Source organism: Danio rerio, chromosome 20 (assembly GCF_052040795.2).
Source record: "Danio rerio strain M-AB ecotype USA chromosome 20, GRCz13ab, whole genome shotgun sequence".
Classification (NCBI taxonomy): Eukaryota; Metazoa; Chordata; class Actinopteri; order Cypriniformes; family Danionidae; genus Danio; species Danio rerio.
This window is the reverse complement of record NC_141040.1, coordinates 33,337,099-33,354,126: the sequence shown is the minus strand read 5'-3', so window position 1 is coordinate 33,354,126 and position 17,028 is coordinate 33,337,099. Positions and strand designations below refer to the sequence as shown.

General features: G+C 34.0%; 1 protein-coding gene across 7 annotated transcripts in view; it reads left to right on the top strand.

Annotated features, from left to right (window-relative positions):
- Positions 1-17,028, top strand: part of ryr3 (ryanodine receptor 3) — a 152,358-nt gene that overhangs the window by 28,625 nt on the left and 106,705 nt on the right. For 6 of the 7 annotated variants that reach the window (XR_015518485.1, XR_015518484.1, XR_015518483.1 and 3 more), the window contains 7 exons: positions 2,763-2,837; positions 6,286-6,364; positions 7,096-7,208; positions 12,123-12,222; positions 14,136-14,229; positions 15,918-15,992; positions 16,328-16,484. Coding sequence is in view for 4 of the 7 variants with exons in the window: in XM_087298294.1 (XP_087154420.1) it covers positions 2,763-2,837; positions 6,286-6,364; positions 7,096-7,208; positions 12,123-12,222; positions 14,136-14,229; positions 15,918-15,992; positions 16,328-16,484 (693 nt within the window). In the remaining 3 variants the exon portion in view is untranslated. Of the gene's footprint in view, positions 1-2,476; positions 2,492-2,762; positions 2,838-6,285; positions 6,365-7,095; positions 7,209-12,122; positions 12,223-14,135; positions 14,230-15,917; positions 15,993-16,327; positions 16,485-17,028 lie in introns of all 7 variants that reach the window. The other variant, XM_087298292.1, reaches the window with a different exon arrangement.

Sequence of the window (17,028 nt, the reverse complement as noted above, 5' to 3'; positions counted from 1 at the left end):
ATAACCATGTATTTGTTTAAAACCCTTTTTGCCTTTTTGGGTGGATAATTTGATGTTTTGTGTTAATGAACAACTTATGTGTTTCCTCTTGCATTTGAGCTCTAACACTGTCAAATTTCAGGAGTACCAGTGACGAGGAAATGATCTGGAATGTCAATTCCGGAATGAATGATTCTTGGTTTATGAATGTGTCTTTTTTTTTTGGTCTCTTTTCAATTTTTTGTTTCTTCTTTTGAATGTTTTGCTTATATTTTCCAGTTCAGAAATAGTGTGCTATGCTACTTTAGTAATAAGACTTAGTAAAAATAATAATAGTAATAGAATGAATATACGATATAATAAAATTATTTTATACTACTATTTAAAAGATAAACTTTTGTTAGATTAAAATAAACAAAAATTATTTCATATAAAGATGCATTAAAATTATCAAAAAATGAATTAAATGAAAGAATGCTGAAAAAAGACCAAATATTCTAGCCTTTCAACCTCAATCACAATGAGTGCGTTTACATGGACATCAATAATCAATTTTAATTTAGGACAATACTCTGATTAAGTGTCTACCATGTAAACAGCGATTTTTGATTAATTTAATCTGAGTAAGGTCATATTCAAACTAAACAGAAATCAGATTACGGCATGCTGAATTTAGTCGCATTAATGAAGTGCAGTACCGACATGTAAACACCTTAATTAAACTATTACTGTCGTGTAGGATTTTCACTGCATTTTGCGACAGGATAGTCTATACACACACGGCTGTTTGACTCTATTCTCTGCACCTACCGAGTCAGTAGGTGGACCACAGACACCTGCATTGTGAAATGTCTAGTTTTTTCCCTTTACGTCGTGTGGTATCAGATTCCATTAAAACAATACTCTTCCAGCAGTTCATACTTGCAATATCTTGTTTGTCATGAATGAAAGTGAAAGTGCCAAACTGCAGTTAAAGTCGACAAATTAAAAATGAAACTCCCGAATTAACATGAAACTGGAGGAAATGTGGATAGCGTGGTGGCACAATGACATTAATCTACTTCTGCACTATAACATGTAAAACGGGATCACGAAAGGAACTTTTAAAAAACAACTCATCTAACACCTTAATCATATTATTGTCTTATTCGGATTAAGGCAAATAATTCGATTACTGATGTACATGTTAATGTAGTCAATGTTTTGTGAGCATCAGATTTTCATAATAGAATTATTTCTGAAGAATTAATTCCACTATTAATGAAGTAAGTTCTATATATATATTATAAAAAATACTCAAATATTTCTCACAAATGCAGTTATATATATCTCAACTATGCCTTCTCATAGCTGAAAGTTCATGTCTTAAAATTTACATAAAATATATAGGTAGGATTTTGAGAAATAAAGACAGAACCGCAAGACTTACAAACGTAAAATTGCAATACCATCATCAGATTATTTAGAATAGTAAGATAAAAAATCCTAAATGCATGGTGGAAACTATCTAGCTACTATAGAAAAGTAATTTTAAATTGTTATAATATTTTACATAATTTTACTGTTGTACAATACTACAACATTACTGCTGTATTTATGGACAAATAAATGCAGCCTTGGTAGACGTACACTGCTTTTAAGAATACTTTATTTCCCAATATTTTGAATAGTAGCTTATATTTACAGTTGAAATCAGAATTATTATTATTATTTTATATATATCTACAGTATATCTACAGTATTTTTTATATGTCTACAGAACAAACCATCGTTATACAATAACTTGCCTAATTACCCTTACTTGCCTAGTTATCCTAATTACTTACCATAGTAAAGCCTTTAAATGTCACTTTAAGCTGTATGGAAGTGTCTTGAAAAAATATATACTATTACTTACTGTCATCATGGGAAAAATAAAACAAATCAGTTATTAGAGATGAGTCATTTTATTATGTTGAGAAATGTGTTGAAAAAATCTTTTTACCGTTAAACAGAAATAGGGGGAAAATAAACAGGGGGTTAATAATTCAGGGAGTTTAATAATTCTGACCTCAACTGTAATTAACCATTAAATCAGTTTGTTTTTGCATCAAGATGGCCTCTTAACCCTTTTCTTGAAAGTCCAGCTATGTTGCCATTATTTGGATTTTTTTTTATTTATCATGGAAAAAAAAGAAAAAAAAGAAGAAGAAATCTGTCTAGAAGTTGTATTTTCTGCTTGAACATGAATCTAAACTGTGCAATATCACAGTGCCTTATAGCCAAGGACTGTGGTTTATCATCTGATGTTTCAGCAGACAGCAGGCATACTCTTACAGCAACAGCTGGGAGTACCAACAAGTTTCAGCTTTCCTCTTTGTCAAAGTCATTCATTTTTGGAGTGCCAGTGAAGAGTTCAAATAGCATTCACTCAAACTCAGACTAATGAACAATATCACCTTCTTTCAATGACAAACATATTGAACTAAGAGAAATATTTTTTTCCTAATGCACTCAGAGGCTTATAAGACGGGTGAGTATGAGGTATTTACACTTTTCTTCTTTTTTCTTGTGGGCCATTTTTGCTTTTTCAGGCTGTTTTTTCCCCACATCTTCTTCACATTTCCTCATCTATGGTACAACAACGAAATTTTGGTCTCGTTCAAACAACTGAATGAGAAGTTTCCTTTTAACATCCACCCAGCATGTTTTTCCCAGTTTCAGTGACTCTTTAGTTTAGCAGTGAGTGTCTCTAAACCCTTGCGTTGGGGTTTGCTAACTGCGTTTTGCTTTATCTTCTTCAGGCAGCGCAGGGAGGTGGACATCGGACACTGCTCTACGGTCACGCTATCCTCCTCAGGCATTCCTTCAGTGGAATGGTGAGAATGCGCCACACAAATTGAAGCCAGTGGGGAGAAGGATTAGGCAGCCTGTCACAGCTTACAGCTCACACAAGTCAACTTCATGATCAATGACTCCCTGCAGTATATTAAGGGAAGATAGGGATATGTGAATATGTCTGAACATCACAAACGACATGACTGGCTTATACTTCGATAGGATGTTTAGATGTTTGTATGATCAATAAAACGTAAAGGGATAGTTCACCCAATAATTAAGATTCTGAGGCTATAAGTTTACAGGACACAATGATGTTGACTAAAAGGAAACATTTCTCCATTGCGTTTTGAAAAAGTTTCAGTGTTTGCTCACCACAACAGTATTTGCAAAACTGTTGCGGTATTTGGCTAATAAAGTGGGTTGGGCGCCAGGGGTTGAAAAAAATCCCACTACAGTTTCTTAAATAATTTAATTAAATGAATATTTTAGCTTCAACAGATGCATGGTTGAATCAAGTAAACCAAATCAAATATTCAATCAACAAACAGATCAATATATTAATAAAGAAGAAAACAAAAACAAAAAGAACAAGCTTTAACTTCAACACATTTTAGTTAAATCCATAAACCAAACAAACTTAAATTTCCAGGCCCAGGCACAATACCTATTAATTACCTTTTACAAAAAACAAATATATGTTTACGCTAGTGCTGTCAAGCGATTAACCATGATTAATTTCATCCAAGATATAAGTTTGTATTTATTTATTAAAATTTTTTTTAATTAATTGTTAACAAAACATACAGGCTGAAAACTCAAAACAATGAAATATATCAATTCAAATACACCCCCCCCCTCCCCTGCAGTCTCTTGAAACTGGGGTATCTAATGAATAGAAGTTAACAGAAAAGCAAAAACAAAATACAGAGTCAGTATCAGTTATACAAAATAAGGCAGTCATTCTGGATTCTTATCATTGCTTTGTGCAATAAACACAGAGATTTTGTCAGCAAAAAGCAAAAAGAAGTCCAGATCTTTAATGTACTCATTTGTAAGTTTCTATTTACTTTTTAATAAGTTTAAATAAGTTTATACAGTATTTACTATATATGCAGGGCTTGACATTAACTTTTTTGATCACCAGCCATTGTGGCTAGTAGTTTTTCCCACTCACTATTTTCATTAGCCACAATTTTGTTGTTGGGAAAATATATTTTATTTGCAAAAATTTGACTTTGGCATGCTAAAAGTTACATTTTTCTTTTAAAAATGTCGTGTTATGTCCACATGCTTCCTCGTTAATTAAATTTTTTTCCTCTGGCCTCACCAAACTAATTATTTCCTTGCCACAGATTTCAAATAATGTGTTAAAATAATATAGCATTGCACACACACTTTTTATTCAAGAAAAATGTTCTTAAAAATACAATTGACATTTAAAAAACTTGTTCTCATTATTTCTGCAACTATTATACAGTTTGTCTAGACTAAAAGTCCCAGATTATCAGGTAATTACAGATAGATGGAGAGTTAATCTCCTATTAAAGAAATAATTGTAAAGGATGATAATTAAACCATATTAACAAAAATAACTGCAAGCAAAAGAAAGCAGGTGAAAACATTCTGTGTGCGATAGTGAAAGGATGATCACATGCACTCGTTTAACGTTATGCCCAGCAGTAATCTGTTAAAAGAATGGTAAAAGTGAAAGCGGCAACAGCGGCTGCATACAAAGAATCTGGAGCTCTTAAAAGCAGCAGGTGGGTGCACGAGCACCTTTTTTTTCCAATCTATTTTAAAGAGAAACAATCACACTCGTTGCAGTTCCAGGCATAGTTCTTTTGCACAAGGAAGCGGGAGCTTTTAAGCACTCGCGCATCTCATCAGTTGTGCCTCACTCACAACGTCAGTGAGTGAGGATTGCCTGTGTCTCACTGTGCGCCTGATCATCCTCTTATTCGGTATTCCCCTGCTTTCTTTTGCTTGCGCAAACAGTTATCAATCGTGCTGCTTCCCGATTCTAGGATCACATTTGCATGCATATTGACAAACAGTCTTACAATACTGAACTTTAGGGACGAGGCAGCTTTGGCAATTAAAAATTATTGTAAACCAGCCAAAGTGGCTAGTGGGGGTGTCTGTCTAACCCACCACAGCTAAAATCTACCTGCTTTTGGTGGGTTAATGGGTGTCAATGTCAATGTATATATACAGTATGTGTATGCACTGTGTATATTTATGCATATATGTATAAATACATAGACATACTGAACATAAAATACAAAATATGCAAAATGAATATATTTGCACATATATATATATATATATATATATATATATATATATATATATATATATATATATATATATATATATATATATATAGAATTTGTATTAATATAATATAGTTAATATAGTTATTATATAAATAAATTAATATTATATGAATATATGTAGATATAAATATATACATTAAACAGTAAAGTCATGCATATATTTATATACACAAAAATATGCACAGTATGCACAAATCATTTTTTTCAATTATTTTACATTTTATTTTGGATGCGATTTAATAATTTGACAGCACTAGTTTACACATATCTGCCAAACAGCCAAAAATACTGTATTATGTATGCCAGCCCAGTATTTGGAGCTTTCATCTTAGTAAACAGGACCTGTAGGGAAGTGGCAACGTGCCGTTTATGTATAATTTGCATCTACACTTTTGGTTGTAATGTGAAGTAAATTCACACTTTGCTGATGAAGCTTTTGGAAACCGTTAAACAACATCAACACTACCACATCTCTGCCATTGTTTGTGTATGATGATGTATATTTTAAAAACTTGCTTTTGCATGTTGATTTGTATAATTTATTTATATTGCATAGTGTTCAACGCTTTGAGAAGCTGCTTTTAAAGGGTCTTATTAAATAAGTTTATTATTTGTTTGCATATATCTTTAATCAACACTCCTCTAACGTAGGCTTTTTCAACAACATCCTCTTTAAAAGTTATGCGTTTTCTGTCGGTCAAATGCTGTTGAACAGGAGGAGCGTATAAAACTTTTCCTATTTTAGCAGAAAATGTTTTTGAAAATGTCCCTTGAGATTATTTTTTCTGTTGAACACAAAAGAAGATATTTTGACAAATGTTGGAAAGCCACTGACTAGTGCTTGTGTTTCCTACTATGGATGTCAAAAATATAATTTTTTGGCCTTTAACAGAAAACAGAATCTCATACATATTTGTAGGGTATTGTAAAAGGGCAAGTTTGTTTTACCCTTTTGAGGGTAAGTAAAAGATATCAGTTTTCATTTTTGAGTCAATTATGCCTTTAACTATACATTGTGAGGTACTGTATAGTGAACTTCAAATTCAAGAGGTATTTTCCCATAATGCATTAGGCATAATGACTAGGATCTTATTTCTGCTTGATTTATTAATAGAATTGATTTACACTTGTTTCTTCAATTTTCCCACAGTATCTGACATGTCTGAAGACTTCCAGGTCTCTTACAGATAAACTGTCTTTTGATGTTGGTCTTCAAGAGGATTCAACTGGTAACATCAGAGCTATTTTTTATTATTTGTATAATAATGTAGTATTTAATAATCATTTAAATGTTTACATTTGCATGTTGCTTTTTAATTATTTATTTTTTCTGGAATTTATTATGCCAATATTTAAAACGCCAAAATAACTGTTCTTTTATTAGTGTTAAATTTAATTATTACATTTATTTGTTATTTTGCATAGTTAGTTTTATTCCACTTTGTCAATTAACCATAACACTGAGCTTTGACGTAATTAATCTAATGAATAACTTTTATTTTATTTAATCTTTTTTAGATTTAAAAATATTATTATTAACAAAAAAATAATAATAATAATACTGAACAACAGCTCACTTAATGTGTGCGGTGCGCTAAATCGATGTGCTTCAAAAATAAAAATTGATGACCCAATTTTCATTTTTGGATTAATTATCCTCCTCAGGCCTCCTTTTTGCTGTGATTGACATTTGAACCATAGCTAACAGATGCAGTGCTAGGACTACTTCCCAAGCTTTGAAAAGAGAGCCAAATTTAAACATAGATATCGTACTATTTTTGTGTATTGTGTCACCCAGAAAAGAGGATATCCATATCAACATCTAAGTTTCCGAAAGTTCTTATTGGTGATCCCAGTTCATTGAGGTCAAAGGTTGATTGGGTCATTGACAGCTGTAGTGCACTGATGAACTGTTTCTTTATTTACATCTGCTCTGCATCCACTATTTGTACAACAAAAGGGGAAGCTTGTTGGTGGACAATTCATCCGGCATCCAAGCAGAGGTCAGAGGGTGAGAAGGTGCGCATTGGAGATGACCTCATCTTGGTCAGCGTGTCCTCTGAGAGGTACCTGGTGAGTACCTGCTGGGAATTGAGTTTAAGAGAAATTCTGTTTTTTTCATATTACACCAAGGGCCTGGCTTACTTAACAGGGCAAACCAGCATAAGATTGCATACTCGTAAGGGATTAGAAGTTTTGCAGATGATCGACTGAGAGTCTGCATAATAAAGAATAGAAAAGAAACTGAACATTTTGGAAACAGATACACACAAAATCACCATAAATGCTGTCTAATATCTCAGGCCAGTAGATTGTGATATATCAACACAATCTCACGGCAATTTGTAACTTTTTGATTTAGTGGCTAATTCGCATGAATTCGTATGATCTAATCCGTACAATTTTGTACGACTTGCTCATCCCCAAATGACGGTTGGGTTTAGGGGTGGGGTTAGGTGCCACGCCTCCTTTTTAAAATCGTACAATTTCGTATAACTGAACTCGTACGAATTGGTACGAATTAGCCACTAAACTGGCAAAACGTAAAAAATGTATGTTTTCTTGTGAGATCAGGCTGGATATATCAATTGTAAGGAAATTACTACGCACCTGTTTGTGTTCAGTCCTGTAGTCTGCGATTGTTGTTTTGGTCGTCAAATACTCACATACCTTTAGACTAAACATGTAATATGCATGCGCATATCGTCACCTTTTGTATTGTTTATACAGCCAGCAGCTAGCTCTCTGTAACTCTCATATGGTTGCCCACTGAAGCTAAGCAGGGCTGCGGCTGTCAGTACATGGATGGGAGACCACATGAGAAAGCTAAGTTGCTGATGGAAGTGGTGTTAGTGAGGCCAGCAGGGAGCGTTCAAGCTGTGATCTGGGTCTTAACGCCCCAGTATAGTGAAGGGGACTCAGAAAGCAAAGACTGCTCAGCGAGTGCTGTCTTTTAGATACCTCTCTGTGGTCGTTAAAAAGCCTACAAAAAGAGTAGGGGTTTAACCCTGGTGTCCTGGCCAAATTTGCCCACTGGCCTCTGTCCAACATGGCCTCCTAACCATCCCCTTTTCATAATTGGCTTCATCACTCTGTCTCCTCTCCACCAATAAGCTTGTGTGAGGTGTGCGGTCTGGCATCCAGGTGGATGCTGCTCACTGGGGGTGGATGAGAAGATTCCCCCACTCTGTAAAGCACTTTGAGTGTCCATTAAAGCACTATATACATAAGGAATTATTATTAGTAGTATAAAATCTACACTTTAATACGCATTTTCATTTCTTGTGTAAGTGACCAATATATAAAAATTTTTGCTCTGCAAAGAAACTGTATTTATATAAACAATAAATCTATATAATACACATAAATTATGTCAAAATAAACTTTTATTTTGGATGCAAATAATCTTTGCCCGGCACTAATAACAAAAAAATTCCATATAATTTTGTCATATAGTCAGTATATATATTTTTGTACATTTTGAAGCTTGTCAGATGAGGTACTTATAAATTGGCTTGTAAAAGTCTAATAATCCATTCCTTTAACGGACCCTCAGGTACCCATAATCCCTTTCACTTATACAGATTTTCAGGTAAAATGCCAGATTTCACCAGAAATGTTAACATTGCCAGTAAAATACCAGTATTGTGCTCTGTGTGAATGTAGAACAATCAGAACACAATGTTATAAGACGTCAACTCCTGGCCAATTATAACACTCATACGCAGATGTCATATTTACTCTTTGCTGTTTGATGCACTCTTGTCTCTCACACAGACCTCTGTGTAGCCATATATAAGCATTAGTGTTTTGCTTAGCTGCATGCAGCGCCTCTGGTTTCAGATGCTTGCGTCATTTTTTCTCCATGTACAGCAGAAGTCAGAATTATTAGCTTTTTTCAGTTTGTAAAAAAAAAAATTATTTTGTTTTATTTTTTTATATTACACAAATGATGTTAACAGAGCAAGGACATTTACACAGTATATCTGATAATATTTTTTCTTTTGGAGAAAGTCTTTTTTGTTTTATTTTGGCTAGAATAAAAGCAGTTTTTAATTAAAAAAAAACATTTTTAGGTCAGTATTATTAGCCCTTTAAGCTATATGTTTTTTCGATAGTCTACAGAACAAACCCTCGTTATACAATAACTTGCCTAATTACCCTAACCTGCCTTGTTAACCTAGTCTTTGATTGTCACTTTAGGTTGTATAGAAGTGTCTTGAAAAATATCCAGTAAAATATTATTTACTGTCATGATGGCAAAGATAAAATAAATCAGTTATTAGAGATTAGTTATTACAGCTATTATGTTCAGAAATGTGTTCAAAAAATCTTTTCTTTGTTAAACAGAAATTGGGGAATAAAATAAAAATGGGGGCTAATAATTTGGAGGGTTAATAATTCTGACTTCAACTCTATAAAAAACAACACTGCAGAGTCTCTAGAATAATTTTTGGTAGATGATGACATAAAATTAATCTGTATTTTTAGTCTTTTTAAAGCCAGCTTTCCTTTCTAACCAAAAGCAAATCTTTTTAAAGTACACAAAAAAAGAACAAATCCCAATTGTAGGAGGGGCTGACTGTAATATTGGTAACCAGCAATAAAAAAGCAGATTATAGACATCTGATCATTCATGTGGGTGTAATGCTCGCTACGTCAGAGTACGTTCAGCAAATGTTTTTCCACATCCCATTACTTGCATTAACACTTCTTAGAAAAATCCCTTGTTTCTCATGCAATACTCTGAAATGCACTTTTTTGTATTTACTGGTGAAGTCATTACAGTAATTTCATGACAATTTACTGGTTTTACTGTTTAAACGGGGCTAATGGTTAAAATATCCCAGATAAACTTTTAAGCGTAAAAGTTCTTCCAAATATTTTTCATTATAGTTTAATTTGTGTCTGGCAAGATGGTTTCGGCAGATGTGCTGACAGTTAATATACCTCTTTCATACAGAAGGAGACCGTCAGGTTTAATCAAGTACGTCCTCGTGTTGACGTGCTGAGCCTGCCAACTGAGCGCTGAGCAGAGTGGACGCACTGACAGAGAGAAAGAGAGAGAGAAAGATGTTTTATCTCACACTCATGGACCCACTTCCCACTTCTGTCTTGTTTAAGGATTATATCTGACCAGCGGGGTGGTTTAGGTATTGGGGTTTAAAACCTTTATTAATGCACTGACCTCGAAACTCTGAATAGCAGTGCATATACATACTGTTGAAGCCAGAATTATTAGCCCTCATGTTGTAGTAGCCAACCTGTATATTTTCCCCCTAATTTCTGTTTAACGGAAGGAGATTTTTTTCAACACATTTCTAATGACTGATTTCTTTTATCTTTGCCATGATAACAGTACATAATATTTTTTTTATTAGATAATTTTAAGATGCTAGTATTCAGCTTAAAGTGCAATAACCAACTGGTTTGTTCTGAGAGCAGTGGTTCCCAAAGTTGGGTTCATGGGACAAAAAGTGGGGGTCGCTTGGTGTTTTACAAAAATGTTATTAAATTATTAGAATTACCATATTTTATCCATAACCTTCAGAAGATTAAAAATAGTGTTTAATACACTGTAAAACCCAAAAAGTTATGGTAACTCAAACCATTTGTGGAAACTGATTGCTACAAACCATTAAAGTTCAAAAACTAATCCTAATGAGTGCTGTGAACTTAATCCATTTAAAGTGAAGTAATGAGGTAATTGAAGCATTTAATTAACTCATTACCTTCAACACTGAGTTCAAAACTCTTTTCAATAGAGAAGAATTTACTTTCAGTCAATTTTAAGTTAATTACACTCATTTCATTTGATAAACTTGGTAGTTAGTACTTTTACAGTGTAGTTATATTTAAGAAACAATGTGAAAATAAAAACCCATCAGTTTTCTATTCGTTTCTTTTCCTTTGGATTGGGACCTCTTCCATAAATATGTTATATTAACACAGAAATAGCGCCAGTTCCAGCAGATTGATTTTACGGCACCTTTTACAGCACTCACATAGTCTACATTAAAAATAAAAACCATGAATGAACATGGAGGATGGTCTCCAAGTGGCGGTCTCCAAAAATAAAGCAAGAATAGATTTTTTCTATAAACATTGTGCCCACCAGTTAATCTTAAATTAAACAAATCAATAAATGACTATTAAAAAGTCTTGTTTTTAGATTGTTGCACTTTCTGTTGTCAATATGCTCATGTTTATATAGGCTTTTTGGTGTGTGTGCATCTTTTTATGCAATAGTTATATGTTTATATCCACTTCCGAGGATAGTGTGGGCCGCAATTACCTGGAATTGTTATTTTGGGGGCACAGGCTAAAATGTTGAAACTCTGTAAGTGTAAGCTGTAAGTGAACCTCTGCTGTAGACAAGAAAGTTCCTTAAAGAGGCTAATAATATTGACCTTAAAATTTTTTTTTCAAAATAAAGTCGAAATAAAAAAATAAGACTTTCTTCAAAAGAAAAAAATATTATAGGAAATACTGTGAAAATGTCCTTGCTCTGTTAAACATCGTTTGGAAAACATTTGCGATAAAAAAAACATTCACAGGTGGGCTAATAATTTTGATTAATAATTTCAGTTGTATATATATAAATTGACCAGTTACATAATGCTTCATAGTGGAAATCATGATGTAATTCAGACACTGCTGATATAAACCCATTTCCATCAGGTCAATTACTATGTTTTTGTTCCACCCTCGGATTCGCTACAAGTCCTGGGAAAGGCAGTTACTGTTTGTGTTTCCTAGACAGTAATCTTTTAAAAACAGATTTGTAACTCAGCTGCTGACAACACAGTCAGGCTGGCAGTATCAAGGCCGCATGCCAATGTGTCTTTTCCTGTTCACTTTCAATATATCTTTCTCTCGGTCTCCTGTGCTCTTACTTCATTTTTCTTCTCGATTCTACAAGCTTGTTCAAGCACAAACACCAATACATGGTTAGTTTAGTCAAACACTTGTTTCTCTTTCCTGCAGCACCTCTCCATCTCCAATGGCAGTATTCAAGTGGATGCCTCTTTCATGCAAACCCTGTGGAATGTTCAGCCGACCTGCTCCAGAAGCAGCGTAGCAGTGGGTATGTCAGTAAAAGATGAAGATGCCATTCATAAACCTACGTAAATCTATTACGACCAATTAACTTGTTCCTTTGTCTCATGATGGGAATTACTGGAGTAAGTTCTGTTGAACTGCAAACAATCAACAATCAGCAGTGGTGGAAAGAGTACTGAAAGTCATACTTCAACAAAAGTAACATTACTTGCCTAAAAATGTAGTGCAAGTGAAGTAAAAGTACATAATATTACTAAAAGTATATAAATATTACTAAAAGAATGAGTAAAAAGATTGACGTCAATAGCCTAGTGGTTAGTGCGTCGACATATAGCAGCCAGGTGCTCATAACAACCCGAGTTCTATTCCCAGCTCGAGGTCCTTTGTTGATTGCTCTCTCTGCTCCCTATACTTTCCTGTCTGTAAATCTCCACTGTCCTGTCATTAAAGGTGAAAACCCCTAAAAAAAGTATGAGTAAAAAGTTGACCTTTTAAAAGTAATATTGTAGTGAGTATTACATTGTAAAAAGCTTATGCATTTACATGTAATTTGTGGATGTGTGTAAACGTAACATTCTGTAATGCATTTAGTTTTTGCCCAGCAGGCACGCAATGTCATAAGACGCTAATTTTGAAAGTGACCAAAGTTCAACGTCAAACCAACATCAAAGTCATATTGATGTCAAATACTGACATTTATTCGTCAACTATGGCAACCAAAATTTAACATCTGATAGACGTCATAGTAGTAACGTCCACACAACGTCAAGCTGTAACATCATTAGACGTTGATATTTGGTTGATTTTAGGTTGGATGTTGGACATTGAGGTCGGTCTAAAGTTGGGTTCTGATGCAATTTTCATTTCTAAACAAAATGCAATGTCCCCATGAAGTTTGGATTACAACGTCAATCTGACTTTGTGACGCCATTTCGGGCATCATACAGTAAACATTCTTCATCTTCTCATCATGCATCTAAACAGTCTCTGGGTCATTGCATGTAAAGATTTTGGACATCTTCTTGGGGATTTTTAATGCTTCCAAACAGTTTGCTGCAACTAATAATCATCCATGTCTTGATGTAGTTTATTATGAGGCGATTAACCTTCTATGTGCGATTTGATTGCCCTTGAACCACAGGACTAATTTTTCTAATACCTATACACAAGAAAAAATAAAGTAATGACTGCAGGTTGAAAGTAAATGATGGAGTAAAAGTACCAATACTGCACAAAAAATGTACTCAAGGGAAAGTAAAAATACAAATTTTTTAAACTACTTAGTAATTTACAATTCCTGAGAAAAACTACTCAATGACAGTAGTTTAACAATATGTACTTTGTTACTTTACAACGCGGACAATCAGTGAAGTGTTCTTAAAACTGGCTACAATGGGGTGGCATTGTTCTCCTCCAAGTTCATCTATCAAATATTTAAAAACAAATATTAAAACACATTCCTTTCAGCAGACCATAAATAACCCAAAAACTCGATACAAGACTTTCTGCAGCAACATTGCAGATGTATATTGAATATTACAGTATTGTATAGGCAATATAAAAGAGACAGTAATCTGGGTGAAACAAAACCCAGTGAACACAAAAGCTTTGAGCTTTTTTTTAGTTAAAAAAAGTGTAATGTTATTTTTTGATGGATAAAAATAAAGCACAAAAGTTGAATGGCAGGTGACTACACTACACTACAAAAAAGCCTTGCTGCCTTAAATATATTAGTTAAATCAAGTAAACTTTTCTAGTCGTCTCAACTTGTCAATCAAACTGAATAAAATATTAAGTTTAACTTTTTATAACTCAATGTAGTTGAAACTTGTTTAAAAACAACCTATAACTTAAAACGCACTAGTTACCAATGGAAAAATATTTTTTTTTAACAAGCATAACTGATGGAATCATCTCACCATTCTCTTGTCTCTGCAGGATATCTTCTGGGTGGACAAGTGATGCGCCTGTTTCACGGGCACGATGAGAGCCTTACTATACCAGGATACGAGCAAAGCCAAGAGCAACAGAGGTGAGCTGTCCATCTGTCCATCTATCAGTAACCAATAACTAATAGTTTGGAAGTCAATTGGCGATAAGTAGAACAATAAAAATAAATAGTAGTTTTTCGGAGAATGATTGCAAAAACAAAAGGCATGAAATGATTGAAGAAAAGTCCCACACTCTCAACAATTAAAAAGCCACCAGGGAGATTAAGTGACAAGCAGTTTATTGAGAAAAAGGCGAATGTTTTAGTTCAAGTGTTGATTGTTGTCAATGACAAACAAACAATGTAATGGGAGCCATCTTAATTTGAGAAATCCCATGATCATTTAGATCACATGAAAAAATAGTTAAACACACAGTAAACAACGGATTTTATTTTAAAACCTTAACTGCAAAAAAGTTCGAACTTAACTCTGAACTTTATTAACTATTCTTTTCTTTAGCCAAATGTCTTTAATATGAATACAATCTATTGCTTGACACAAAATGTATGCATAAATGAAACAACCAAGTTGTAGCATATTCATATAATATAATTAAAACTCTAGTGAGCTAGTTTTGTTTTTGAACTGATAACATTAATATTAAAATAGCATTTACTACTATCTATCTATCTATCTATCTATCTATCTATCTATCTATCTATCTATCTATCTATCTATCTATCTGTCTGTCTGTCTGTCTGTCTGTCTGTCTGTCTGTCTGTCTGTCTGTCTGTCTGTCTGTCTGTCTGTCTGTCTGTCTGTCTGTCTGTCTGTCCGTCTGTCTGTCTGTCCGTCCGTCCGTCCGTCCGTCCGTCCGTCCGTCCGTCCGTCCGTCCGTCCGTCCGTCCGTCCGTCCGTCCGTCCATCTGTCTAGCTATCTATCTATCTTGCTATCTATCTATCTTGCTATCTAGTTGTCCATTTGACCATCTGTATGTCTGTCTGTCACAGGCATTTGAAAACTACAGTAAAGTTAGACATCACTGCATTTTAGTGAGGTATCGGTGGGGCCAGATGGAATCTATGGACATTTTTTGCTATTTCTGCGCAGAGTTGTGTTAAAAATCTGCAGGTTCATATGGAATTATTTTATTCTATTAATATATGCAAAAAAAGTAATACATTTTTAACTTTTATTTAATGCGTACAATGCAAATCTAATTGGATCCACTTTATTTGGTAAACAAAGCAAGTTTCTCATATAATATTTCTACTAAAAGACAGAAAATATTACTTTACAAACTGTATTGTAAAAATATTATATAAATATTTTCATTTTAGTCAATAACATTACTGTAATTAATTTAAAAACTGAATGAATATACATTTACACACATTTACACAAGAAAAAAAAAAGAATCAATGATGGGTTAAAAATCTACGGAAATCTGCTATTAGTTTTAAATGGAATGACTATTCACTTGCAACCACAAGTTTAGTTAATTTTGACTGACATGACATTATCAAATTATAGTGTTATAAAACAGCAGAGAGGATTATGAAAGCAATTGATGCATGTCCAAAAGCATTTGCATTTTGTTGGAAGGAATGAGAAACTGCTATTATGATGTGCACAAATGACTAATTGTTTTGAGTTAGTAAATGCATTATCTGTTGTGCAAATGTAAATAATGTTGTGAGAAATGCACCAAAGCCACTGAGAAAAACTGTAACAGAAAATATGAATCTGTGTGAAAAAGCATGTCTGCTAATTTCATTATTTTCACAGAGTGGTGAACTATGAGGCCGGTAAAGGAGGGTCCAAGGCCAGATCTTTATGGAGACTGGAGCCTCTTCGGATAAGGTGAAATTAAACACACACTTACTTAACTTCTTGTGTGCACACATACACACTCACACACAACTCCTTTGGGCTAAAACTGCAGTAAATTTTTGATGACCCAAGACTTGTTGTTCCTCATCTGTCTTTTCCAATTATGCCCAAAAGAGTAGTTCAAAATCAGGTCAGTGAGCAGTGCATCTAATCCATGACGGGTAGAAAAATCGAAAGGTTTCCTTCTCTTCTGCTAAGCTCCATTGACCGATTTAGCATTACAATGCTTCACATCTCATATTTGATGGAATGTGTGGACAAAAAAAATTCAGACTCACAGGGGAGCCTTTTCACTTGAATTGTAGTTGGAGCGGGAGCCACATGAGATGGGGTCAGCCGTTCCGTCTGCGCCATCTCTCCACTGGTCACTACCTGGGCCAGACTGAGGACCAAGGCCTGATACTTTTGGACAGAGAGAAGTCGGACACAGCTGCAACTGCCTTCTGTTTCCGGCCAAGCAAGGTTTGATCTGAGTAGTACATAGATTAAAGGAATGCAAGTTAGGCAGTTACCTGCTTTTCAGGTATTGTTTCACATTGCATCTGTTAAAAGAATAAATGCTCTTTTGCAAACAATATATGAATTTAGTTTAGAACTTTTTTGCCTAAAGCTACTATAAGGGCTGCAGCAGATATCATTTTAGCATCGATTTCGCACTGTGTACATCCGCAGTAGTCTCATCGAAAGACCTGTAATGTTGAGTTTCAATTACAGTTGACCAGAAGACACACAATTGTATTTAATTACTGTATTAATACAGAGTTTTATTTAAATGATTAACTTATTTCTAGTCCAAATGTCTACGTTTCAAAGCAAAAACAAGATTATTTTTTATACTTACCCCACTGGCATATAATTTTAAGGAAATACTGTTATTTTTGCCTTATTTCTTCTGAAGGTGAAACAACACAATATTTTTACTTCTGTAAATTAAAAATTTGATTTTTTTTTTTGACATTTGGACTAGAAATGAAACAAGTCAAAGTAAGAAGGGTTTAGATTCTAA